The following is a 27123-nucleotide window of genomic DNA, read 5'->3' as shown; positions in this document are numbered from 1 at the left end:
TGGCGCAGGGTGCCCACGTGGCCCAGCCTCGATGTAAGCGGCAGGAAGGGGCAGAAGCAGAGACGAGGGAGCTCAGCCAGAAGAAGGGGTGAGCACAGAGGGGTGGCCAAGCCAGAAGCAGTGGGAGCAGCAGCGGGAGGTGAGGGGTCCTCTTTCATCTTCCGCTTCCAGTTCATTTAGCAAGAGCCACACCGTCCGCAGCCCACTGGCCACTCGGGATTTACAACTGCAGACGGTGCTGGGCTGTTCCTAAATCTCTGGGGCAGTGAGGAAAGCAGAGCCCAGGCAGCCCACCAGGCGTCCTCGGGAGAGGCTGGGCCCGGCCTCAGAGGGGAGAGGCCGGGCACGCAGCCCCATGGACCTGCCCCGCCCTGGCCCGGTCTCTGCTGCCCGTCCCGGGAGGGAGAGGCCGGCCTGGGGCTGGAGCCCTGGAGAAGCCGGTGGGCGAAGGCCTCCCCGGAGCAGAGGGAGGCAGAGTGCTGCTGGGAGACAGGAGGTGGGAGCGCAGACGTACTTGAGGTCAGCAGAGTGAGCAGCCATGAGGTTTCTGAGGCTCTTGTCAGCAAGAGGACAACCAGAGAGGCTGCAAGAGAAGACGTGGACACTGGGGTGAGCAGGGGCAGCAGAGAGGAGAGAGCAGGACCAGACCCACCACGCAGCACCCAGGCCAGCCGGACCCGGCGGGACGAACCTGCGGTGGGAGGCATAGTTCCCGGTGATGTGGCCGCTGCCGTCACAGCCGGGCGTGGGACAGCTGGACAGAGGAAAGGAGCGTCAGAGCCGCAGAGCTGGGCACGTGGTCCAGGCCTGCCCCGGGCTCAGCAGCACACCCTGGTGACCCGCATCCTCACACTCCGTCCTCTGAGCACAGCCCTCGCCTCTGACTGCTGGTTTCTCCCACACGACTTAAGAAGGAAAAGGGATCACATTAAAGCTGAGGGGCAGTTAGGATGCCTCTGAAGCATCCTGTGGCCGGACACACAGCCGGGCCTGCCTGCCCCGTGCGGACCTGAAGCAGCACAGCCTTCCCCGAGGAGGGGGCAGTGACAGAGGAGGAGGAAACACAGGGCCGAGGGCAGGGGGCTCCTGGAAGTGCGCTCCAGGCACACGGGAGGGCTGGGTTCCCGGGCCGCCTGTGCCCCAGGGACCGAGTGCAGCCTCTTCCGTGGAGTGGTGGAAGCTGGTCTCTAGGAAGCATAGCTCAGAGCGGCAATTATTCGGAGAGCCGTAGGCATCTGGCTTTGAGATGACGGCGAGAGCCACACACGCTTCTGGTTATGTCAAATCCAGGTTGGGAAGGTTTCCCTTCCCTGGGCACTCACGAGCTTGGAGGGGTAGCCCTGGACGTGGGGAGGTGGCAGAGCTGAGTCATGGGCCATGAAGCAGCCTCGAGGGGCAGCTCACCCGGGAGCAGGGGCTCAGGATAAACTCAGGATGAGCTCAGGCTTGGGAAGAGGTAGGATTAGGAGACGGTGAGCTCAGGGATGAGGTCAGGATGAGGTTGGGCTCAGGACCAGGTCAGGCTCAAGTGCAGGTCAGGATCAGGGATGAGGTTGGGCTCAGGGATGAGCTCAGGATGAGGCTGGGCTCAGGGATGATGTTGGACTCAGGACCAGGTCAGGCTCAAGTGCAAGTCAGGTGCAGGGATGACGTTGGGCTCAGGGATGAGGTTGGGCTCAGGCATGATGTCAGGATGACGTTGGGCTTGGGCACAAGGTCTGGCTCAGGGACGAGGCCAGGACAAGGTTGGGCTTGGGAACAGGATCTGGGACGCCTCTGGCCACCCCGAGCCTCCCTGAGACACTCATCTCCCTGCAGCTGGCCACCCTGGTCCTGCTCTGTGGCTGGGCTGGGGCTTTGCTTGCTCTCAGTCTCTTCCAGGGGATGGCATCCCAGCAAGGAGCTGAGGAAACTCGTCCCTGTGCTGCCTGCTGCCTGGCTGAGGAGGGTTCTCAAGGAACAGGCCCTGATCTTTGCCTCCCCGGGGGAGGTGGGCTGGAGGGTGATGGGATAGCCAGAGTGAGCAGAAAGCCCCAGTGGAGCAGGCCTGATCCGTACAGGTCCGGACGCAGCACACTCCTTTTCAGACTGTAGAATCTGCTCTTAGGAGCCCTGGTGCTGAGGAGGGCACTTACGTGAGCAGCTCCTTTTTTATATCCTTGGAGAGAAACTTCAGCTTGAAGTTGGTTAGGGTGACTTCCCCGGGATACTTCCGCTCCTCAAAATTCTCTTCCGACACTTCCTGGTCATCTGCTTCAGAAGAAGCAAAAGAATGGGCTGCTGGCTCTGACTGCAAAAAACCAGCAGGGACATGTTTTAAGTGGCTGGCGGGGGGGCCCGGGCAGTGACCCGGGGGGGCTGAGGCGGAGGAACCCTCACGGCCGTGTCCAAAGAGGCATTTCCAGGAGGGCCCTGGCTGCTCGGCCAGGGAAGAGGACTCACTGCCCCAGACACACAGACGACAATGCCTCCAAGGTGCTGGGCACCCCACCCCCTCCCACCAGCCAGGCTCCTGCCTGAGCAGGGAAGGGGCCGCCCCAGAAATGAGGAAGCCCGGGGGTCCCCTCAGCTCCAAGCACACATGGTGCAGCTGCCTCTGAGCCAGCCCAGGACTCAGCCAGCAGGCCCCACGGCAGTGCCCTCAGAACCCCATGGCGAACAGGCTCAAGAGGAATAACAGGACGAGGGTGAGTTACGGCGAGATGACAGGACCGGCAGGTCCCGTGTGATGCCCTGACCACAGCTGCGCTTGGGAACGGCTGTGAGTGCCTGTGGGCTGTGCAGCCTCGGGCTCCGCGCTGCGGACACAGAGTGTACTGGGCGCAGCTGCCACCATCAGGGGGGTCAGGGTTGAGTAACAGTCGGCAGGAAGTAAAATCCAATGTCACACATAAGGGCAGGGAGGGGGCTGCTGTGTGCAGGGGTTACAATCGGGGAGCAGATCCCTGGGACTTCAGGTACCTGTGCAACACCCGAAACTCAGAGCTAGAGCTCAGCAGATATGAATGTCAGTATTAGCTCACACAGCAACTGTTAAAAAAGCTGAAAAAGTGTCCAGACTTCAATTAGAGATATGAATAAAGCAGATGTGGTTAAGACTAGGGCAAATCAGGCCAAAGGGTAAAGGGCAATACTGACTGTGTTTTAAAACTTCAACTTCCATGTGAGACCAAGGGAGAGATGTTTATTTGGTGCAGGATCTATATTTCCTGAACAATTTAACTCACACAGCTTGTTCAAATACCATAATTACATGGAACTTGGAATAGGAAGTGAGAACTGGTAGGTCTGTATAGGTTAGTGTGAAATAGCAACACATCCCAAAGTCACTTGGCAGAGAATAAAAATATATATGCAGGGCCCCCATGAGGAGCTGGGGGGAAATATGGAAGTATTGGACTTCCCCATCTGGATCGTTGCTGATGTTCTCACAAGCACTGGGGACTGGTGGTTTAGTGTGCTGAGCCCTCTATCTTGGGGCTTGCCCTTATGAAGCTTGTTACTGCAAAGGACAAGCTAAACCTGCTTACAATTGTGCCTAAGAGTCCCCCTGAGTGCCTCTTTGTTGCTCAGATGTGGCCCTCTCTCTCTCTAGCTAAGCCACCTTAGCAGGTGAGGTCACTGCCCTCCCCCCTACATGGGATCTGACTCCCAGGGGTGTAAATCTCCCTGGCAACATGGGATATGACTCCCGGAGATGAATCTGGACTCGGCATCACAGGATTGAGAACATCTTCTTGACCACAAGGGGGATGCAAAATGAAACAAAATAAAGTTCAGTGGCTGAAAGATTCCAAACGGAGTCGAGAGGTCGCTGGTGGGCACTCTTACGCAGTATATAGAGAACACTTTTTAGATTTTAAAGTATTGGAATAGCTAGAAGTAAATACCTGAAACTATCAAACTGCAACCCAGTAGCCTTGACTCTTTAAAATGATTGTATAACAATGTAGCTTATAAGGGGTGACAGTGTGATTGTGAAAACCTTGTGGCTCACACTCCCTTTATCCAGTGTATGGATGGATGAGTAGAAAAATGGGGACAAAAACTAAATGAAAAATAGGTAGGGAGCACGTGGTGGCAGGGAAGAACGGGAGGGCACAGGGAAGGCCCTGGGAGGGGTGGGGTGCTCATGTCACCCTGGGAGCAACACTCGGGCATCACAGTGCAGCTGTGCTCCTGGTGGGCAGCCCTGCATGAGGAGTGTGCCGGTTTGAATGCATTTTGTCCCCCAAACGCCATTATCTTTGATGTAGTCTTGTGGGACAGACTTTTGGTGCTGATTAGATTTGCTTGGAATGTGCCCCACCCAGCTGTGGGTGGTGACTCTGGTGGGATACTCCCATGGAGGCGTGGCCCTGCCCATTCAGGGTGGGCCTTGATCAGGGGAGCCATATAAACATGCTGACTCAAAGAGACTGAACAGAGTGCAGCTGTGAGTGACGTTTTGAAGAGGAGCAAGCTTGCTAGAGAGGAACATCCTGGGAGAAAGCCATTTTGAAACCAGAACTTTGGAGCAGACGCCAGCCACGTGCTTTCCCAGCTAACAGAGGTTTTCCGGACGCCATTTGCCATCCTCCAGTGAAGGTACCTGATTACCAATGTGTTACCTTGGACACTTTATGGCCTTAAGACTGTAACTGTATAGCCAAATAAACCCCCTTTTTATAAAAGCCAATCCATCTCTGGTGTTTTGCATTCCGCAGCATTAGCAAACTAGAACAAGGGGCCACTCTGAGAGCCCCACCTCTGATAGGCTCAGGCCACCATGGCACAGGCTGAGGGACATGGGTGGCTCTGGCACAGCTCAGGTGGATGCCCACCAGGGGCAGCCCCTTCCCTTGGGGCTCCCCACTTTGCGTGCCAGCATCCCGGGGGGCACACCAGCTCTGCCTCTTTGTGGCCACAGGACCCAAGCCAGGGCACCTAACCTCAGGCCCGCCTGCACCTCTGTAGAATGGGGAAACCGAGAGGAGGCACGAGGACAAGATGAGTGGCCCATGCGAGGCAGAACCAGGGTGGGGTGAGACTTGCAGGGGAGCTGGCTGTGGGCCTGGCTGTGCCAACGAGATGCCCACATTGCTGGTGCAGACAGGGCTGCTCAGGAACCACCTTGGCCTCTGGAGCCTGAGCATCCTGGGAGCTGGGCTCAGCCAGGCAGCACACACACCTCTTGTGTGCAGGCCCACAGCTGGGGCTCTTGTGCTGTGTATGAAGGGGAGAGCATCCTGCACTTCCCCAGCTGCAGTGCCAGCCAGGATGGGACTCAGAGCCCACGGTCAATTCCAGGGACTGCCAGGCTGCCAAGCACCTGCCTGCACTGACAGGTGAGCGCTGCAGCTTGGTGGGAGTCCACAAGGTCCAAGAGACACAGAGCTTGGCTCCATGGCATCACTTGTGGGCTCTGAAAGTCTGCTCTTCCCCTCTGCCTCAGGGCAACCCCCACATTCACACCAGACCTCACGCCCTGTGTGGGCAAGGCCGCAAGGCCACGGTGCAGCTCAGCCCCCAGGCTGAGAACTCTGTAGGGGGGCAGGTGGGGGACAGGGAAGGGCCCTGAATGTGGACACAGGCAGGACTCCCCAGAGGCTCTGTCGGAAGCTACGCAGGGAGGAGGCCAACGTGCTGTCCAGCCAGGCCTGCTGCCTCCGAGCCTGACCCCGCAGCCCCACGGCCACACCCACCCCATGGGTGGCACACAGCACCCACCTCCTCGGGCTCCTCCTCACGCTGGCGGCTGGGCTTGGTGTAGTCCAAGGGTCCGTCCCACTCTTCCTGGCGGGAGGCCTGGCTGGACTGGGGGGAGGTCAGGGAGCTGCTGGTGGCGCTGGCGCTGGCCAGGCGCGAGGGGCCGTCGGGCGACTTCAGGCCGGGGCTGCTGCTGCAGCTGCTGCTGCTGGGGAAAGCGCCGTCGCGCTTGCGGTGTTTGCGCATGCTCAGGTCCAGGGTTCCGTTCTCATCCACCTCGATGTCCGTGGGCTGCAACGGCAAAGGTGAGATTGGCACGCGGGTCCCGACATTCTGGTCAGTGAGTGTTAGAGCCCAGGCAGGGTTTCCCTTGGAAGCCAAGCAGAAGCCAAGAGCAGGCGGCCTCTGGGAAGCGCGAGCTGTCTTACCAAGTCCTGAAGCTCCCAGGGAGGACGCATCCTCTCACCTCCCGACAGCACTACAAACAGGCCCTGCAGGCAGGGTGCGGCTTGCATCACCCTGGCCCGTCCCAGCCAGGAACGTGGGTAACTACCAGACCCGCAGGCTCCCGGGGGACGCACATGTGCCGCCACGGGGGCCACGGTGTGGGCCTCACTGCCCTTCCCTCCTGGCCTTGGAAGGGGCTCTGGCAGGGACAGACTCACCTTCCTGGGGGGCTCCTGCGGCCTGGTGCTGAGGTTCTCGGGCATCTCCCAGCAGCGCGTGGAGAGGTTCAGGATGGCCGTGGCAGCCATGTGCGCGGCCTCAGCGTCATGCGCGTAGTCGAAGCCTGTGAAGGGGGTGATCTTCACTCGGGTGCCAAGGGCTGGCCTGGGGCAGGGGCCTTTGGGAGGGGTCTGGCTGCACAAGCAGAGGGCCAGGGCGGGGCTGGCAGGGGCAGGGAGGCCTGGGGCTCGTCTCCCTCCCTCGCTGCCCTCCTATTGGCTCACATTCTGGCCTGATTAAAATTTGGAGGAAAAAGAGAAAAACCCCACAGACGTTTCAGCAGCCACGTGAGCTCCAACAAAAACTCGTCTATCAGCGAACACTTACTGAGAGAGCAAAGGATCCTCCAAGAGGGTGCAGGATCCGAACACCCTCAAGTAAGAACGTTTTGTAACAACACATCAAAGAGTGTTACCAGGTGTAGACTGAATTTGGGGTCCACAACCCTTCATAAAGCAACATTGTTACTTAAGTTAACGCGAAACATGAGGGCAGCCCTTATCCTCTCTACACTGTAGCAGAGTCACTTGCGCCGTGATGTTTCTGAGCAGTCACAAGGTCACAGGCATGTCCCAGGTCTACGTGCCTAAATGCACGGACGCTCACGGGCTCTCCACGGCACTGTGGGGGTGTCCTCTGACAAGGGGGTGTGTGCACCTAAATCCTAACACACACATCTACCAAAGGGAGGAGGACACGCCACTACAGCTTTCAGTACTAACACGCAGGAAACTCATCACTTCTCAGTCTGCATCCGGGGCCAGTACCACCCGCAGGCTGGATGCCAATTTCAGTCTCGTGTGCGCCCAGGGGTGCTTTTCCCCTTCATGGGCGTTTCCAGGGCTGAGGGACTTGCCGTCCGCAAATTAGTGAAGGAAGTGACAAGAACGGCAGAACGGCTCATCCCTGAAGGTTTGCAGAAGTGATTTCTGTCAGTATAATTATGCAGAAAAATGTGTTGCTAATGTTGCAAATAACACATTGCATCCAGCAAGACGGTCCCAGGCAGGACGGCAGAGGGCTTTGCCCGGACGCGGTGCTGGGGACCTGGCACCCCATTTCAAGCATGAGCTCCATTAGAGAGAAGCAGATCAAACAGGCTACCTGAGGACAACCGGGAGAGAGGACGCTGTCCTGGGGTGGACCAGGCCAGCAAAGTTTTGTTCTTCAGTCTTTGGACCTCTGCACCCCCAGCGACCACAAGGCCCTCAGGAAGGCGGGTCAGACACGGGGTCAACAACCACAAGCGTCAGATTCTGGGACCCCAGCCCTTGAGTCAGCCCCAGGGCAGGACTCGACACCAGTTCCTCAGGTCGACTGCCCCTCCCAGAAGCCACACGGGAAGAGAAATGAGAACGATTCTCCCCAACTTACACTTAAAGGCGTTAGGTGAGGTTTCACTGGTCTGAATCTTTGGGGCAAGCATGCGTTTGCCAAAAACCTGAGCATCAAAACTCGCGTAGTCGAAGGTGACCTTGGAGAACTTCTCCAGCTCCTTGGCCAGGTTGGCCCTGGGCGTGGCAGGGGCCACACTGGGCCGGTAGCTCCCGTAGGGAGGGACCTCCAGCTGCTTCACGAAGCACATGGGCCTGGAGCACGGGGACAGAGACACAGCCTGTGGGGACAGGAGACCCAGGCCCTCTCCACACCCCGAGACCCACAGATCCCAGAGGCTGGAGACCCAGGCCCACACCCCCCTGCACATCCCACTACTGAATCTGTCACAACCCCATTCCTGGTGAGGCCCCATGGAAGGCTTTCCGTAAGCCCAGGGGAAGAGTCATGTGGAGCAGCCTTTGGAACGTGTAAGCAGGAGGAAAGCAATTAGAACCCTGAAGACAACATGGCCGTGTCCACCTGCAGAGAACGTCAGGGAACATATTTCAAACGGAGTCCAACAGGGCGGGGAGTCACTCGAAGGCAGAATTCTCACCGTAGAAGAGCTCAGAAACCCCAGGGAGGGCGTCAGAAGCATAGAGAGCTCGTGCACCCTCAGGACTGGGTCTAACCCTGAGCCTCCTCCGCTGGAAGCCAGGGTTGAAATGGTGCCTTGAGGGGCTAACGGCAACCCCAGCCCCTTTCTGGCCACTGCAAATTAGCTTTAAAGTTCACAGCGGAACCATTTTTGACAGGCTCGCTGGGCCAGGGCTCCGGCCTTCAGAGAAGCTTGTCTCGGTGCGTCAAGTTCGAGCAAAGCACTGGCAGAGCCTTTCCCTGACGCCAGCCCCGGAATGAGAAACATGGGCCCCACTGACTGGATTTGACACCAGCTGGGTGGGAGTCTTCCGAGCCCAGGGCCAGTGAGGACTCTTGACTGCCACGGAGCGAAACATCACCACTGCCCGCCAGGTTCGCGCAAGGCTCAGAAGGAGAAAATGGACTTTTCTCTGTACAGGCGAGCAACGCGCCAGTCTAAGGCGTGGTGGACTCCACAGCTGATGCCGCACCGTGACTTCTGGTGAGCCCATGAGACCCTGTGCTGTGCCATCCACCACCCGCTTCAGGATCCTCAGGTCCTTCCCCATCCCAGGAATGCAGATGCCACAGCCTGAGATTGGCAGCCTTGGTGTGCTCTGAGGCTCTGGCCTGGGTTCTCTCTTCAGCACCCAGGAGCTGTGTGAGTCTGCACAGGCTGAGGGCTCAGGCCAACTGGCACACAGGATGCACCTCCTCCACTCCAGAGTGTCCACAGGGAGTGCACCCAAGGCAGGAGCTGCGTGGCATAGTGGGGGTGCTCTTTTGAGGTGTCCCTGGCTGAGTAAAGCTGTGTCCATTCATGTGCACACGCACACACATAAACAAACATAGAGGCATGCACACATGCCACGCACACATGTGTACACATGCACACACTTGCAGCTGCCTCCAAAGCTCAGTGGTCACAGAAAAGACAGCATGGGCAGTGCCACCTGCCCTGGCCCTCGTCTTGGGGTGGGTGTGTCTGGGCTGCGGGAGGCAGAGGATGGGCAGGGGTCAGCGGCCCACAGGGGTGGCCCTCGGTCGGTGGCGTCTGCTCTTTCCAGCAGGACCACACGCCTCCTATGTGTGTCACTACCAGGCTCAGTGGACGGGTCCGACACCTTGAGAGGAGCTGCAGGGCTGGCCGAGGTGGGCCGCACGTGGCCCGGGATGGGTGAAGCTTGTGTGTCCTCTCTGAAGGGCCCTCCAGCTCCACCCCTGGGAGGCCCCGGGGCAGCACTAGGCATCTACATGTGTGTGCATGCACACACAGGACACACGGGGGCACACCGCACACACACACAGGCTGGGAGAGCAGAGCCCGTCCAGCCCCACCTTGTTTGCCTCACCTGAGGATCCGGTCTGAGTTAGAGATACTCCTGGGAGGGTCCCCTGTCTGTGGCTGCTGCTTCTCGTGAGATTTGGCTAATTTTTCAGCAGCAGCGATAGGACACCCGGACAGGCTAGAGAAAGGACGAGGGGGAGCGCCTGAGCCTTCCGCCCAGCCTTTTCCAGGCGTTGGCCGTCAGGGCCCCAAGCTGGAGCACGACAGATGCCAGTGGGACCCAGGGCAGGTGTGAGGGGACGTGCAAGCCCCCTCCCATTTAACATGTACAAGTAAGGCTGCTACAGTGTCTCCCTCTCGGAGGACAGAGGTGCACGGAGGAGCTGTCATTCCTACAGGACAGAGGTTTTCCTCTCACACCCTCAGTGGGTGGAAGTGCTCGCCTTCTGTTTGGGAAATTCTAAGCCAATGACACAAAAAAGCAGCAGCGTCCCTGCGGGCTTCCCAGCTATGGGCAGGGCACTGCCCCGAGGGTCTGTCTGGGTGGGCCCTGCTCCCACCCCGCCTCCCAGGTGCCATTGCGGCTCCTCCCCTTTGGCTGACATTCCCCTGGGAACAGGGAAGCAGACAGAACCCCAGCACGGACAAGACCAGGGCTCTCTGGGCGAGGCCCGGAAGGTGTGCGGCCTCGGGGTGGGCGGCTGGACACGCTCGTCTCAGAAAAGAGCCAAAGGGAAGACACTTTGGCCATCAGAAGCACGTCGCTGGCTCCGCCTGGACAGGTGGCCCGGCTGTCACCTCGTGGCTCGGGAATTAACCTCTTCGGAGGGCAGGCCTCGGAGGCCCTGGCGGCCCGTGCCAGCGTGAGCCTCTAGGCCAAGCTCCTCCGTGCCATTCCAGAAAGATGGGTGCACCACGAGCACGAGAGCCAGTGTGGGGTCCGGGAGCTTCCACCCATGCCGCAGCACTTCCACCCGAGCAGCCCATCCAGGTCCCCACAGCTCAGAACTAGCCTGAGGAGCTTCCTGCCTCCACCCTTCCGGGAGCCCCCAGGGTCAGCGCCTGGCTCCTGCCCTCCCCGGCGCAGCCCTCTGTTCCCTCGGGCCCCCAGCTCCCAGGGGCACAGGCAGCAGCACGTCCGAAAGCTGCTCTGCCTCCCCCAAACCCTCCCGTGTCCAGGGCTCCCCCCGACATGGCCTCCGCCCCCACGGCAGACAGGTAGGGGGGATGGTGGGGCATGGGGTTCCCCGCCCGGGCAGGGTACCGAGGTACCTGCGGTGTGTGTTGCGGTTGCTGTTCACGTGGCCCTGCCCTGTGCAGCCGGGAGTGGGACACTTCAGCACGTTCTCGTGCATGGCCAAGACTGTAAGAGAAGGGGCCGGGCTGGGCAGTGGGCACAGGCACAGCCAGGCGGGGGGCGCAGCCAAGGGGAGGGGCAGACCCACGCCAGGGCAACCCAGCCCCTCCAGCCGGGGCCCATCAAGGCACGTCCCCCAACCCCCACCACCCCCAGGACCCCTGCATCCTCGTGCCAGGACCCAGACTCAGCTTCCAAACCTCCAGCTGTTCTGTGCTTTGCCCCTCTAAACTCCTTCCCCTCTCCTCCCATTTGCTGGTCACCCTGCAATCTGCTTTCTAGCTGCAAATCTGCTATTTCCAGCCATCTTGCATAAGTGACAATTTCTGTCCTTATGTGTCTTGCTTGTTCAGTGACAATAATGTTTTCAAGTTTCTTCCATTTGCCAGCAGTTTTCATAACTTCATTCTTTCTTACAGCCACGTAATACTCCATTGTGCAGATGCATTTTGTTTATCCATTTGTTGATGAGCACTTGGGTTGTATCCAACTTTGGGTTATTGTGAATAATGCTGCTATAAACATTGGTGTACAGATATCTGTTTGAGATCCTGCTTTCACTTTCTTTGCATATACACCTAGAAGTGGAGTTGCCAGGTCCTATGGTAGTTTTAGATTGAGATTTTTGAGGAAAACCACCATATTGCTTTCCACAATGGCTGCACCATTTTACATTCCCACCAACAATGCACTAGAGTTCCAATTTCTCCACATCCTTGCCAACACTTGTTATTTTCTTTTCTTTTTTTCCAAATAATAACCATCTTAGTGGATATGAACTGGTATCTCATTCTGGTTTTGATTTGAATTTCCCTAATGGCTAATGATGTTGAGCATCTTTTCATGTGCTTATTGGCCATTTGTATAAGCTCTTTGGAGAAACGTCTATTCAAGTCCTTTGCCAATCTTTAAATTGGATTGTTTGTCTTTTTGTTGTTGAGCTGTAAAAATTCTTTATATATTCTGGATATCAAGCTGTCAAGTGGTTTGCAACTGTTTTTCCCATTCTATAGGTTGTCTTTTCACTTTCTTGATAATTTACCCTGATGTGCAAAATTTTTAATGAAGTTTTGATAGAATAAAATTTATCTATTGTTTCTTTTGTTGCTTGTGCTTTTGGTGTTATATCTAAGAATCCATTGCTGAACCCCAGGTCATGAAGATTTGCCCCTTCTAAGAGTTTTACAGTTTAAAGTTTTTATGAAAGTCATTGATCCAATTTTAGTTTATCTTTCTGTATGGTATAAGGTACTTCTTTCTTTCCAATTTGGGTGCCGCTTATTTCTTTTTCTTCCTAGTTGCTCCAGGTGGCACTTCTAATACAATGTTGGATAGCAGTAGTGAAAGCAACTTTATCTTGTTTCTGATCTTAGGGGGAAGGTTTTCAGCCTTCCGCCATTGAGTTTGATATTGGCTGTTTTTTTTTTCATAAATGGCTTTTACTGTGTTAAAAAAAATTTCCCCTTCTATTCCTAGTTTTCTGAGTGTTTTTATCAAGAACAAATGCTGGATTTTGTCAAATGACTTTTCTGCATCTATTGAGATAATCACACATGCCCCCCACACACACACACACTTTCTATTTACGTGGCATAGTACATTCTAAGCTTAATTTTCACAATTACTGCTTCTGACCTAAAAATGAAGCAAAAGTGTCTTCCTCCTCTGAGCCTTTCATAGCTCAAGTTTGCTGCTGCTCTGTCTTTTTCCTGTCCTTCTGTCCCTCTCCCCTCCCACAGAAACCCCCTCCCCGTCCCTTCCCCTTAACGTTGGTCACTCTGTATCTGAGGTACCCTTCCTCGGCTCCGGCCCACGCACTTCAAGGCAAACCACGGAGCGCCTGCTCCGAGCCTCTGGATTGCTGGGCAATGCTCCCAGCCTCCAGATCACTGGATACGTGCTCCCAGCCTCCAGATCACTGGATACGTGCTCCCAGCCTCCAGATCACTGGGCACGTGCTCCCAGCCTCCAGATCACTGGGCACCTGCTCCCAGCCTCTGGATCACTGGGTACGTGCTCCCAACCTCGTAGGGCCCGAGTCTGGGCTTGGCTGTGGAAGGAGCAAACAGTGGGCAGGGCCGGGGAGGTCACTCCTCCCTGTGGACACCGCCTGAGCCCCGTGGACACTGCCCGAGCCCCATGGTCTGGGAGTGGCTGGGGATGGCCACTCACTCTCTGGGGGGATCCTGTCCTTGTGGGGGCAGCCCGACAGGCTGCGGTGGTGTGGGTACAGGCCGGTCACGTGGCCAGTGCCGTCACAGCCTGGTGTTGGGCATTTGATCTCACGCTTTTCAGCTCTGGAAGAGTCTGAAATACACAAGAAACACCAGTTGGCGGCAGCAAGGCAGCTGAGTGAGAGGCAGGGAGCAGGGTGGGGCGTGTGGCAGTCCAGAGAGAAGGGGCCCACACTGCCCAGAAGCCCGAGAGGCACCGGAGGGTGGTGGGGAGATGGCCCTGGAGAAACCATCCTGTGGAAACGGAAGGCCCAGGTGCTCCCAGACACCAAGCAGCGGGACATGCGGTGTTCCTAAGGGCAAACCTCGGGCGGCTGCTGGACTGTGAGCCCACCAGCTTCCGGGAGCAGGCCGAGGCCTTGGATGACGTCGCTGCCCAGCCGCCCCTGCGATTCTCCCGGAATGAGGACAAACAGGTGAAGTAACTTCTTCATGGCTGCATGACCAGCACATGACTGGGCAGAAATTTAGACCCAAACACCGGCTATTGGCCTCATCTGCTCTCTCCTGACCCCAGGGAGGTCTCTATCAAGGGTGGGGCCAGAGGGGACTTTGTCAGGACACGGACGACCCCGGCATAGCCGACGTTTCAGATCCCCTGGGTGGAGCTAACCCCTTTGGAGGGGCCAAGCTCAGGCCGCCCCCAACCCCGGTGAGGGCTGGGCCCAGCAGGGGCAGCTCTGGGTGCCCGGAGTGAACTGGCATCCAAGTCTGAGCCGGCTTCTGCCTCTGGAGTCTGTAACTCTCTGCCCATCACTGTCCTGGAATCTCACCTGCCTCTGTGCCCCGACATCTGTCCCTGACCCAGCCCTGCCCGGGGCTCCTGGCTCAGCCCCAACAGCACCTGGGCCCACACCCTCAAAATCCATCCCTGAACTGCATCTGCATCCCTCAGTGTCTTTTCCACTGACCTGAGTCCCCCAGATATCAATTCCTGGGGTGTTTCGATGTCTGTCTTCCCCACTCAGTGCTCGCCCAGGACTACTCCGATCGGTGGGCTGCCCACCACAGGCCTCGGCCTGACACCACACACTGAACCCAATCTCGTCCCCAGGCCCGTGTCACCTGAAATCCTGCCCTGAGTCCCTTCAGCACCAGTGCACTGAGCCTGTTTCGCCTGCACAGGCCTTCCCAGAACCTCTGTCTCTGTCCCCAGCGTCTCTGCCAGCCTCCAGCTTACAGCACCTCCGAGCTCCATCTCACTCAAGTCCGGCCTCTCACGCCGCCCAGGCCCCGTCCGTGCCTCCACACCTTTGGTTTCCGCTCCAGCACCCGAGTCAGCCCCCAGCGGACGTGGACAGCCCTTGGTTCTCCCTCGTCACTGGCCCCAGAGCTCGGGCACTTGAGATGGCGGCCGGACAGGGCAGAGCCGGCCTGTCCTCAGGAGCTGATACCCAAGATGGGCCTGTCCTCCGGCTCCCAGCCCCTCCCCCACTGTGCTGACCCCGCCCCAAACCCCCTCCCAGAAGCCCAGGCTGACTGTCCTTGCACCACACAGACCACATGGCGAGGGGCATCTCTCCCTCCCCCGCCCCGTTTGAGGCAGAGCTGGAGCCAACAGCCCCTGCCCACTAGGGACAGACCCCTCCTGCCTGCCTGGCTGCCCCACAGTGCCGTGCACCCCTGAAGGCACCGCTTTCCCATGGGAGACGCAGTTGGCTGCGGCTCTGCGGTGGCCCAAGCCCTCTGCAGTCAGCAGACCCCTGCCTCCTTCCCCATCCTGCCTGAAATGGGACCCCTGAGCCCACAGCCCCAGGGAAGGGCAGGGGAGGGGACTGTGGGGGCCATTGCCCCCTGCCCTACCTTTGCTGTAGTAGCCCCTCCGTGCGCCGTCCAGGGCCTTCCCCGCCTTCCCGTCGCCAGGGCCCGGCTGGCCCTGCCCGGCCGGCTCCCGCGCCAAGCCCCCCTGCCGGGCCTTCAGCGCGATGGCCTGCTCCAGGAGGCCCAGGTTCCCGCGGGTCAGCACATCGTCCGGCTCTGAGGCGTCTGTGGCGGCCGACTGTGGGGAGTGCGTGGTGTCGTCCTTGTCATCGTCGGAGCGCAGCTCCACCACGATGGGGTAGGCGGGCTGGAGGCCGGGGGGCTCGGGGGCCTTCTGGGCAGAGGCATGGGGGGCGTCCTCACAGATGACCTCAGGGGCTGCCTCCTCGTCCTCGTCTTCATCCTCGTCCTCCTCGTCCTCATCCTCCTCGTCCTCCTCATCCTCGTCCTCCTCCTCCTCCTCACCCTCCTCCTCCTCCTCCTCCTCCTCCTCCTCATGATCCAGCGTGTCTTTCCGCTTGCTGGACTCTCCACTGGCCGTGCCCCCCAGGGACTCGGGGCACAGCTCCTGGGGCCGCTCACTGCTGACCTCGACCACCTCCGCGGCGTCCTCTGGCTGGATGAAAACGTCCCCCTCGCCCTCGTCGCTGGCCCCCTCTGCAGCCTCCCCCTGTGCCAGGTGCGTTGCGCTGCTGCCCGCGTCACCCCCGGGCAAGCCCTCGTTGGCGATCTGGCCCAGGTCCAGGAGGGACGTGGCGATGATTTCCTGGTAGCTGCTGTAGCTGCCCTTGGAGGGGCCGGTGGGGCTGCCCAGGGGGATGGCCCCGGGAGCCGGCTTGGCGGAGGCTCTCCCTGCACAAACCAGAGGGCCGTGTGGGCTCAGGCCGAGCGCCTCTGCCCCCACCTCTGCCCTCCGCAGCCCACCGCCCCGACCCAGAGGGGCGTGACCTTACTTCAGGAGGAAGGTGCCGAGCGCTGATTTAGCGCCAAAGCTAAGGAGTGCCCTGATATTCTCCATACGTGTCCCTCTCATATTACACACGTTTTCTCCATGAAGTACACCCTGTTTTATAAAATGGAGCTACTCCCCCAAGCAAAGTGAAAATCTTATTTTTAAAATCTGTTTCATAACTGGCCCAAATCTAAACCTTTCAGCATTAAAACTAGGCTTCATCGGGTGATAACTAGGCCCAGGCCCTGTGGGATTGGACGACAGGGACCTTCACAGTCTCTCCTTGGGCCGGCCCCAAAATCAAATAAAAACCCACCTTAGACCCTTCAAGAGGCAGGGGAGGGGCTGGACATGCAGCCTTGGGGCTCCCCCCAGGCTCTCGGGAAGCACAGCCCTGGGCCCCCCGTGCATCAGGATGCACCGAGGGCCGAGGCTCGCTTCCCTCCCCTCCAGCTTCTCCAGGTGCCCCCACCTTCAAAGGAATCCCACCCTCGCTTGCCAAGCCTGGGATGGCGGCTCCCCCAGGAGACCTGCCGGCAGGGGTCCCACAGCCCCCGGTCGGCCCGTCTGTCTTCTCGCGTGCGCACAGACACACAGACGCACACAGGGGTCGGCCTGCCGCCTGTGCGCCCCTCAGTCCCGGGACCCAGGCGGCCCCTCTCCCAGAAGCACCATCAGGACAGACCTGCCTTGTTCGCCGGAAGGGCTTTCTCTGCAGCCCTTTCACGCGCCCGAAGCAAGGCCCCCCCGGCCGCGGGCCGCACTGAGCGCTCTTTATTCCGGGGAAAAAGCAACAAAGCACCTTCAGCTGGCTCCGGGCGATGAATCTCCTCCTGTCCCGACATCTCGGCCTCGTCCTCCTCCGGAGTTCCTTCTGATTCATCCGAGACAGAAGCATCCTTCACCTCGGCGTCCTCGCTGCCTTCGCTGTCCACACTGCAGCCCTCGCCCAGCGCCAGCCGCAGGGGGAGCGGCTTCCTCTGGGACCCCAGGCGCTCCGCCTCAGCGCCCTCCAGCCTCCTCCTCTTGGCCAGGGGGCAGCTCTGCAAACTGGAAGAAAGGGCCGGCTGGGCACAGAGGGCCTGGGGACACCGTCGGGAAGGCGCGCACGCCCCGGCCCCCGCCTCCCCCACAGCCGGTCCACCTCAGAACAGCAGCCCAGCGCCTGGGCCACGGCAGGACCGAGCTGGAGCACGTGGGGCCTGCAGGCCGGACAGAGAGCGGCCCTGTCCTGCCCGTCGGCCTCGCCCCCAGAGGCCCCGCAGCCGCGCGCCCCGCGAGCCTCACCTGCGATGCCGGGAGTACTTCCCCCGCACGTGTCCGGAGCCGCTGCATCCTGGCGTGGGGCAGCTGGGGAGAGGGGCAGCAGAGGTCACCACAGGTGGCCGGTGGCCCACACACCCCAGCATCACCTCAGGGGTAGACCACCCCCGTGGTGCCCCTCGGACGGCTGCCAGCAGTTTGCTAAAATCAATGACGTAACTCACCCATCCAAACACATGAATGGCTCCTTCCAGGTTTATGCATGTGTTTAGTTAAAGACCTTTATGTACACGCTCAAGACTCCTCAAGCCAGCACCTGCCGTCCTTCCCTCTCCACAGGGAAGACTTTCCCACGGCCGGCACTTTTCTAACCGCAGTGCGACTTCCAGGTGCCCGGGCCCAAGACTGTCCAAGGGGCCCGGACCTGGGACTCCCTCTTCCTGAGGCTCAGGCCCCAAAGCCGAGCTTCTCTGTGTCCCCCCGTGTGGCCCCCGAGGCCTGCGGGACCCTGGTCAGGACCCACTCCTCGCCCGGGGCTGCAGGGCCCACTCCTCGCCCGGGGCTGAAGGACCCATCTCCCGCAGCCATGGCAAGGTCCCACTGGGGGTTGCAAAGGACAAGCTCCAAATCTGCTCCCTGGGCATAAGGAAAGAGCGGCCGGGAGGAAGAGAGAAGGGCAGAGAGGGGGAGATGGGGAGACGAGGAGCCGGGGGGAGAGAGGGAGGGAGGGAGGGTACAGAGCCAGGTGGACAAGCCATGTCTCGCTGTGCGTTTTCCTTGTCCTAATCACCGTTTCCTGCTGCCTTGGCTCCCACTGTCTCAAGATCTAGCCTTGAGACTTTTCACAAACAGCTCCTTGTTACTGGGATTGGAGCGGAGGTCCCAATTACTCGATTAATCACAGGGCTAATCAGGCAATTAGGTGACAGCCGCCATGGTGGCTTTGTGGGGCCTGGTGCTGCCACCCAGCGCCGAGCCGGCCAGGCGCCTCCGGGAGAGGGAGCGGCCCCCGCAGCCCCTCCAAGGTCATGTGGCCAGCGATTGCCAGAGCACGGGCGGGTCTGGGGCCACGGGCACCACGGGCGGGAGGGGACGGGGGGCCCGGATGTGTCCTCCCTCTGCCGCTGGCCCCCGCGTGGCTCCCGGCAGGTACACCGGGCCCTGTGCACTCAGGACGCAGGCCGAGAGGAGGGAGCCCGTGAGAAGCAGCCCTGGCAGAGGGTGTGGGGCTCCTCAGGAGAACTGACCACAGTGTGGCCACTGTCCGTCCACAAGGATCTCCCTGGCCCTGGAGGCGGAGAGCGGACCCGGTGCCCTGACGGAGGCCGGCTCAGGAGGGAAGACCCCCAGGGTGAGGCCGAGGCAGTGTCCGTGGAAGTGTCCTTCCCTTCTCCACATGGGCAAAGGGGTCTCCCCTCGAGCCCAGAGTGTTCAATGCGGGTGGTTCCTGCGCAAACACCCTGCGGCCGCCCAGAGAGCAGAAATGCCTCGTGCAGGGCTCCCCGCAGCGACTTTCCCCCTGAGAGACTGCGCAAGAGCGAGTTGATGGGAAGTCCTGTTGGCACAGGGTCCCTCTCCCGCCGTGCTGTCCATGCAGGCGCCAGGACAGCAGCTCATCTGAGCGCGGGAAGCAGCCTGAGACCCACCCTGGGAGCTCTTCCCCCGGCCACACCAGCCACGGCCGCCCTGCCCCTTCCCCTCAGAATCCCACCCTGCCCGTGGCTCTAAGCTTCAATTTTCAGCTTGGAGGATGGTTGCTAGAGCACAAGACGTCATTGAATGGGCCCCTCATCTCTCCATTAAAACGTCCAAGGGCCTCGTGGTTTCCAAGGAGCTGAGGCCGCGGATCCAGGTGCACGGTGGCCTCCCCCTTCAGAGGGAGCCTGAGGGGCACCGGAACCCGGCCACGTCCCTCCAGGGCCTGCCCTGCCAGCTCTGGGCACTCGGCTCCAAAACAAACGCATCTGCCCTGAGGATTGCCCTCCCCCTGCCGGACCCAGCCTCTCCGACTTCCTCCTCCATGTTCTTGGCTGTTTCCAAGGCCTGAGCCTCCCGGCTCCAAGGCCGCCGCCATAGGTGCCCCTCTGGGCTCACTGGCCCCTTCCAGCATCGCTGCTTCTTCACATCCAGCCCCTCAGGCTGTGTTTCCCTCCAAGAACAGCCAGCGCGGGGAAGCTCCCGGGGAACTGAGAACACAGGACTGGGAACGTGAGCCCCCTGCCTACGTGATTTAGCTCCTCGGCTGCATAAACTTGAACCCCTCTGAGCCTCAATTTCCCCTCCTACCAAGTGGGGCTCATAGGGCCAGCCCTGTTCCCAGCACATCGGAGCGGCCCCCCAGCCCAGCCCCTCTGTTTCCACATTGCAGCTCCGAGAGCTGGAGGGGCCGCTGGCCGCCTGCCCGTCTGCTCGAGGTAGAGGGTGAACCTCGGGGTCCTCGCCTCTGGGCCTCATGTTCCAACTGGCAAAAGCCGTCATTCAGCTGCTATCCAGTTCCTACCCCGGATCTGTTCACAGTCCAATGGGAATCTTTACTCCCAAGCAGGAAGTGTAAAAACCGTCAAACCTGCCAGATTATACGGAGAGTGTGTCCTGGGGGTGGAGGAAGCAGCAAAGCACAGCCCCGAGGTCTGAAAGCTCAGAGCAATCGGGGAGGTGGCCCCAGCGGCAGGCACCGAGGTGAGCCGCCTCCGGGGGGGGGGGGGGGGCAGGGGGCTCTGGAGGGTCCCTTCACTCCCCAGAGAGGAGGCCTTGGCAGGCCGCTAGGAGGGGCCACACGAGGAGCTGGCGGAAGCTGGAGGGACACCCAGAGAAGTCCTCCCTCAGGGTCACCTCCTGTCCCTTGTGCTTCAGCCCAAATGCAGTCACCACCCCTGCCAGGGAAAGGGGGAAACCGAGGCCAGCTGTCTTCAACAACTGCTGGGCACACGTGGGCCTGAGTTCTGCTGGGCAGCAGACAAGACCCCAGACCAAAGGCAGCAGGCGAGGGGTGGGCACTGCCCGGCCCCAGGGAAGCCAGGCCCCTCCCGCCAGCTTCCAGGCCGGGCAGTGCTGCTGCATCACGCCCCTTCCCATCCCACAGCTCCCGTCTCCGGCACCCCAAGGCTCTGCCTAGGCCCTGGGAACCAGCTACTGGTTCCGCCTCAGCCCAGTGGAGGACACGCTGTGTGGAGTGACCGGATCCCTGACTTCCGGACGGGGGGCCAAGTCAGGACAATGGGGTCAGATGGGCTGGGTGAGGGCCCAGCGAAAGGAGGAGGTCGTGGGGAGTGTCACCCCAGGAGGACCCCACGTGGATGCCGGGATGCTGGGGGGGTCTCCGGGTGGAGAGGCAGCCCGCCGTGGCGGCCAAGTGCTGGAGACCTGCTTACCTGACGTCTGTACCTGTGGTCTCCGGGGGAGCTGGTAAAAGAAAGAGGGAAAGCAGTTGGGGCGAGAACAGAGAAGCCCGTGGCCTGGCAGCACCAGCCGCGTCAAGTGCGACGACTAGATTTGCCTGAACAGGCACGGGAAACCGGGAAACCGTGGTGAGCTTGGGCTCCTCCCGCGGGGCCCAGGCCTTCCAGGAACCTTCTCCAAGGTCTAACGGAGCGAACCGCTTCCTCCAACCCATGTCCGGAGGACACACGCTCCCTCCTCCACCCCCTGCCCTGGCGGTGGAGCAGGTCGGGTGCTCTCGGGCACCTCCTCCTCCAATTGCGGGTGGAAGTCTGCTTCCTACGGGAAACGTGACTCACCAGAGAGGGGAGAGGCATGGGGCCAGTGGCCGGGCCCACTGCCCTAGCGGTGACCGGCTGGGGCCACAGATGGAGCTGGATGCACTTGAGCCTTGGCCCGCACCGAGGGCCACACAGCGTGGGAGCGTGTGTGCTCTCAGCTGCAGGGAGAGCCTGGAAGCGAGCCGGCCACACGCGTCCAGAGCGCACAGCCCCTCCCCACCCCGACCTGTGGGTCTGTCCCAACACCTCGGTCAGGACCGATCCTTGGGAGGCAGAAAAGTCTGAGGCAGGCCCTGCCCTCGCCAGCCCGTGCAGCAGACGGTCCCCACCTCCACTGTGGGCAGCAGCCCTAAGGACAGAAGAGGCTGGACATAGGCAGCAAAGATGCCCGTGAAACCAAGCGCCCCGCTTGGGGGAGAAGCACGTGGGGGACTTGAGCCTTGGCCATGGGGTTGCTTCTCCTGAGCAAAACTATGGGGGAAGGTGACCTTTGCAACGTGCGAGAGGCAGCCGGGGACCTGAGCCGGGGCAGTGGGGAGCAGCACTCACCTCGGGCAGCCTTGGACCGCGTGCGAGCTCGCTTGTCCTCGTTCTCTAAGCTCATCTGCAAGCAGAAAACAGCTGTGATGTAGAGGGGAAAGCAGCCAGCCCCTCCGATAGGAACTGGGCCCTCCTGGGGCCGGGGGTGCTGGGGCTGCCGCTGCCTGGAGTCCTGATGGTGAAGGTGGAACCTGTGCCCCAGCGTGACAAGGAACCAACTCGAAGGACGGGAGAGGGGCTGGGCCGGGGGCACAGGAAGGAGCTGCCACTGGCCTCTAGGAAAGAACCAGGCACCTCTGTCTCCCACCTGCCCTTGGCCCCACAGTAGCCCCCATCTCCAGCTGCCCCGACCCAACGTGCAGGGCCTGGTTCTCACCGCCAGGGCCGTCCTGTTTCTGGGCCTGGGGACCCCAGAGAGGGCCTTTAGCAGCAGTGTCACCTGGCTTCAAAATGTGCTGCTGATGTCAGGTCCAGCGAGAGGACCCCATCCCCTGGCCATGCCATCCCCACCAGGAGGGGCTCCCAACTCATGTTTCTGAATCTGTGGGCTCCAGATGCACAGAACAGGGGCCCGAGGCAGCACTATCCAGCGTGCGATTCAAACGGTCCTGGCAGCCACATTAAAGAGGTTAAAAAATAATAGCAGGTGGAATTAATTTTAATATTAAATTTTATTTAACCCAGTATATCCAAAATGTTATCATTTCAACACATAATCAATGTAAAAGATAGAAATGGGGTATTACGCACTCTGGTTTGTACCAACACTTAGAAATCGGCGTGCACCTCGGGCTCACGCCTCGGCTCGGACCAGCCACTGCCCAGGGCCTCCACGTTGGCAGGGTCTCTGGAGGCGGGCAGTGGTCTTGGGAGAAGGACAGGTCCACCACTCCTCCCAGGACCAGAGCAGGACGGGCAACCCCACCGCACTGACCCCTGCGCCCATCCGGAGCCTGCAGAGGAGAACCCAGGAGGGTGCCAGAGCGGGGCCCAGAGGGGCAACAGTGGCCATGGCCACAGGGTCCTCATCCAGGGCCCACGATGAATCTGGGCAGGAAGGACTGAGGTCCTGGAGTCCACGGGAGGGCGAGGCAGGTGGGCTGGGGAGCGCCAGCCGCAGGGGCAGGGCCAGGGTCTTCACACACAGGGTGGGTGTAGATGGTCTGGGGTCCTCAGACAAGATGGAGTGTGGATAGGCTGGGGGTCCTCACATACAAGGTGGGTGTAGACGGGCTGGGGGTCCTCACACACAGTGGGGTGTAGATGGGCTGGGGTTCCTCACACTCGATGGGGTGTAGACAGGCTTGGGACCCTCACACACAGCAGGGTGTAGACAGGCTTGGGGCCCTCACACATAGGGTGGGGGTAGATGGGCTGGGGGTCCTCACACACGGTGGGGTGTAGACAGGCTGTGGGTCCTTACACATGGGGAATGGGGTGTAGATGGGCTGGGGGTCCTCATACACAAGGAGGTATAGATGGGCTGGGGGTTCTCACACATGGGGAGGTGTAGACAGGCTGGGGGTCCTCACACATGGTGGGGTGTAGAGGGGCTGGGGGTCCTCACACACTGTGGGGTGGGGGTAGACGGGCTGGGGGTCCTCACACTCGATGGGGTGTAGACAGGCTTGGGGCCCTCACACATGGGGTGGGGGTAGATGGGCTGGGGGTCCTCACACACGGTGGGGTGTAGACAGGCTGGGGGTCCTCATGCATGGTGGGGTGGGGTGTAGACAGGCTGGGGGACCTCACGCATGGTGGGGTGGGGTGTGGACGGGCTGGGGGTCCTCACACATGGGGAGGTGTAGACAGGCTGGGGGTCCTCATGCATGGTAGGGTGGGGGGTAGAAGGGGTGGGGGTCCTCACACACGGGGGTTGGGGTATAGACAGGCTTGGGGCCCTCACACATGGGCTGGGGGTAGATGGGCTGGGGGTCCTCACACACGGTGGGGTGTAGACAGGCTGGGGGTCCTCACACACATGGTGGGGTGGGGGGTAGACGGGCTGGGACCTTCACACACAGTGGTGTGTAGATGGGCTGGGGGGTCCTCACGCTCGGGGGGGTGTAGACATGCTGGGGGTCCTCACACACAGTGGGGTGTAGACAGGCTGGGGGTCCTCACACATGGTGGGGTGGGGTGTGGACGGGCTGGGGGTCTGCGGGACACTGTTATCGAGTTCTGACTTGGAGGGCCTGGGCCAGGGGAACTGATCAGCCCCTAGGAAAGGTAGTGGGGCACGGGTGGTAGCGCCCTCCACGGCCCCCCGGGCCTGAGAAAGTGGAGCCGAATGCAGGCCCCATTTCCTCACCCCAAAGTACAACCGTTGGGGAGGGCTTGCCGGAGAAAACCCCCCCCCCCGTGCCTTACCCGCACCCTCCACCCTCTTCGTTACCGGAGCAACTCCCACCCCTTTTCAATCAACCTCCGCGCCCTCTCAGAACCAATCCAAGCCTTTAACCCTTACAGCTACCCCGCCCTCTAAACCGCCCGATATAAGCTTGTACTCTCCCCTAATAAACTCTCTTGGCTTCCTCACCCTAAAAGAAACGTGGCCCGCCTGGTCCTTCTCGCCGCCCTCCACACCTTGCACGCCTCCGCCGGGGACCGGGCCCAGTCCCCCGCCTCGCCCTCGCCTCCGGGAAAGAGCCCCCGCCGCCGGTACCCTCCGAGCAATCCCGAGAGCCTAGGATTTAGCAACCGGCCGCCACCCCCCCCCAGACGAGTCAACTGCGACCGCAGGGGTCCTCAAGCATGGTAGGGTGTAGATGGGCTGGGGATCCTCACGCTTGGGGGGGGTGTAGACGGGCTGGGGGTCCCCACGCTTGGGGGGGTGTAGACGGGCTGGGGGTCCCCACGCATGGTGGAGTATAGACAGGCTGAGGGTCTTCGCACACGGTGGGGTAGGGGTGCTGATCGGCACTTCAGCCCCCTGCAGAGGGGGAGGGGCCATGGCAGCCACCCCAGCCCCCTCCCCTGCAGGGACCCCAGCACAGCAAGGCTCTGCTTGTGAGGCTGTCGAAGGGGAGGCAGGAGAGCACAGGGCCCTGCAGAGAGGCCCTGCCCTACACGGCTTCAGTCCCTGACAGCCAGCGAGAGGCGGGTCTCCAAGGCGTCCCGGGGAGAGAGAAGGCGTTCCCCAAATCAGCAAAATGAAATTTGCCTTGTGGACCTCCCCGGGGCCACCCACTAATGTAAAATGATTTATATGATGTGTTAAGGAAGAAAAATCAAAACCTGAGGTAATTTATGCAATCTGTCTACTCGGGGCCGTAGAGGGAGAGCCCAGAGTTGTGCATTCGTTACCACCTTTCAACAAATAGCACAGAAGACAATTACAATAATTTCTATTTTAAAGCGGAGGTTCCCTATGGACCCACAGCTCATGCATCGAGTGAAGAGAGGAGCAGGTGTCAAAGGGACTCCGTTACATTTATGAGCCTTCGAATGTGCCCTGCGCCGAGCTGGGATGCTGGCTGCACCTTCTGCAGTGAGCCACACCACGGAGCTAAATGCCAGGCCCTTGTGTTCAGCTGAAATGCAATCTACGGCTCTTTTTTTTTCTCTTTTTTTTTTCTTTTTTTGTCAGTTTTCCCAAGGAAATTGGCAAGCATTCTGCTAGGTTAAAGCATGCCTTGGCAATTTGGATTTCCTGCAGATAAATTACTCAAAAAGCAGAGAATAGAGAGGTTGCAGAGCTGAAAGACGGCGCTGCCTGCAGGCTGCATGTCCCATTGCTGACGCTAGCAGCTATGACCTTCCAAGCACCTTTCCGTTTGCAATTTATCTGCGTCAAATGGTCAATAAGCACGAGGTTCCCTTCGTGCCTGTAGCTTTGATTTTAAAAGGGGGAAAACCTGGGTTGTGGGAGGAAATGTCAGGCTCTTTAATATTAGAATGAGTTTGTGAAGAGCCAGGCAACTTGCACTCCAGCGAGGAAGCAGGACTTTGATTTCTGAGGTGTTTGAAACTGGCAGTGATGGGTGGCAGAGCCGACCTCGGACAGTGGGAGGCAAAGCTGTGAAGAAACAGCTGCCAGCCAGTTACATCGTTTCCTTCTTGGATGAACTCAGAGCACTTCAGAGATGGGTTCTCTGCCATCCTCCTCATGACTGCGAGGTTGGTGTGCTCCACATTGCAGATGGAAAGCCGCTGCCTGCAGCAGCGCTGGGCTAGAGCACACCCAGCACCCAGCCCCTGGCACACTGTACCCAGCACCTAACACTCAGCACCCAGCACCCGGCACCTGACACCTAGCACCCAGCATCTAGCACCTGGCACCCAGCACCCAGCCCCTGGCACACTGCACCCAGCACCCGGCACCCAGCACCCAGCACCTGGCACCTGACACCTAGCACCCAGCATCTAGCACCCAGCACCCAGCACCCAGCCCCTGGCACACTGCACCCAGCACCCGGCACCCAGCACCCAACACCTGGCACCTAGCACTCGGCACCAAGCACCCGGCACCCGGCACCTGGCACCCAGCACCAAATCACCAGACTTGTGGGCTTTGCAGCAGCTCCAGGGGCCTTAAAGAGCAGCTTGTTATGCAAATACAGTGAGTCACTTCCCAATATTTCATTGATTTATTTTTTCAAAAGCCCTTACTTGACCCCAGCACAAACCAACCGGGTCCCACTTCTGCACAGCCCACAAAAACTCAGTGGCCTCTGGCCCGGAGGCTGAAAAGCCCCCTTTGTCACAGCAAAGCCGAGGGCAGGGACAGGCCACTGTCACTTCCCCGTGCAGGACGCGACAGTCTCAATGGAGCAAGATGTCTGAGGTTCCTGTTTTTCAATTGCCAACTTGATTCTGCCACCCAGAGCGCGTCTCATAGATTCCCTATCCCGCTTAAACCATTTCTTCACTCTAATTAGGGTTTCAATAGTTCTGTCTTCAACAGGAAAACGTGGACACTATGGGGAAGGAGAGTCACAAACCCAATGCGCCATGTTTTACCACATCTTTTAACAAGAGAGAATTTTCTCTTCATCCACCTGTTTAAGTTGCTTTACTAGTACCATATAAAATTTAGTCTCACTCAAGATATTAATCATGTAAGTTCTTTTAAAATATATAGTAGTCTCACACTGATGTGTCAACAAAAGCCAGCTCATTTTTTTAAACCCATCTGCATAGCACCACAGATAAAATTGAGTTCTTTGAGTTTGACATTTCCAAACTCGGGGACCAAGATGGCAAAACGAAGTAAGCAGCCTCCAAAGCCTGACGGCCCATCCCGATCTCAGACTGTGACGGGAGAAAAGCATTCAGAACCCAGAAAGCACAGCCTCCCACAATGGGCCAACCCCACTTCTCTAAGGGGAAGAATGGGCTCTTGCTTAACCTCCCAGAATGCCAAGCTCAGAGCCTTTCCATGAGGTGTCCGAGGGGCCGCCAGCCTCCCCTTTACACCAGGTCCACGCCTGCTCCCTCCTGGCCCAAGCTCGGGGCCTCCCGCTTCTCTCCCTCACTCCCCCCAGCTCATCTTCCTCTCAGTCTCTGGCTCACTCACTCTCTCTCTTTCTCTCTTGGTTCTTCCAAGGGCCTTCAGAGCCAAATAGCCTCCTCCTCTCCAGCCCTTGCCACGTCCCCACCATCCCACATGGACAGCCAAGGAGTCCTTGGAGGGCAGA

The 27123-nt window shown here is 59.6% G+C and overlaps 1 protein-coding gene across 6 annotated transcripts in view; it reads right to left on the bottom strand.

Moving 5' to 3' along the window:
- MYT1 (myelin transcription factor 1) overlaps positions 1–27123 on the bottom strand; it is a 62444-nt gene that overhangs the window by 14233 nt on the left and 21088 nt on the right. For 3 of the 6 annotated variants that reach the window (XM_037811646.1, XM_037811648.1, XM_037811647.1), the window contains exons 3-17: positions 21494–21548; positions 20597–20627; positions 17250–17312; positions 16765–17012; positions 15053–15862; positions 13188–13322; positions 10931–11021; positions 9723–9836; positions 7789–8003; positions 6354–6478; positions 6117–6179; positions 5710–5979; positions 2136–2290; positions 692–754; positions 515–583 (exon numbers count right to left, since the gene is read on the bottom strand). In XM_037811646.1, coding sequence (XP_037667574.1) covers positions 515–583; positions 692–754; positions 2136–2290; positions 5710–5979; positions 6117–6179; positions 6354–6478; positions 7789–8003; positions 9723–9836; positions 10931–11021; positions 13188–13322; positions 15053–15862; positions 16765–17012; positions 17250–17312; positions 20597–20627; positions 21494–21548 — 2507 coding nt within the window. The remainder of the gene's footprint in view (positions 1–514; positions 584–691; positions 755–2135; positions 2291–5709; positions 5980–6116; positions 6180–6353; positions 6479–7788; positions 8004–9722; positions 9837–10930; positions 11022–13187; positions 13323–15052; positions 15863–16764; positions 17013–17249; positions 17313–20596; positions 20628–21493; positions 21549–27123) is intronic. The other 3 variants (XM_037811651.1, XM_037811650.1, XM_037811652.1) reach the window with 3 other exon arrangements.

Source organism: Choloepus didactylus, chromosome 19 (assembly GCF_015220235.1).
Source record: "Choloepus didactylus isolate mChoDid1 chromosome 19, mChoDid1.pri, whole genome shotgun sequence".
In the NCBI taxonomy this organism is placed as follows: domain Eukaryota; kingdom Metazoa; phylum Chordata; class Mammalia; order Pilosa; family Megalonychidae; genus Choloepus; species Choloepus didactylus.
This window is presented reverse-complemented; position numbering and strand designations above follow the sequence as displayed.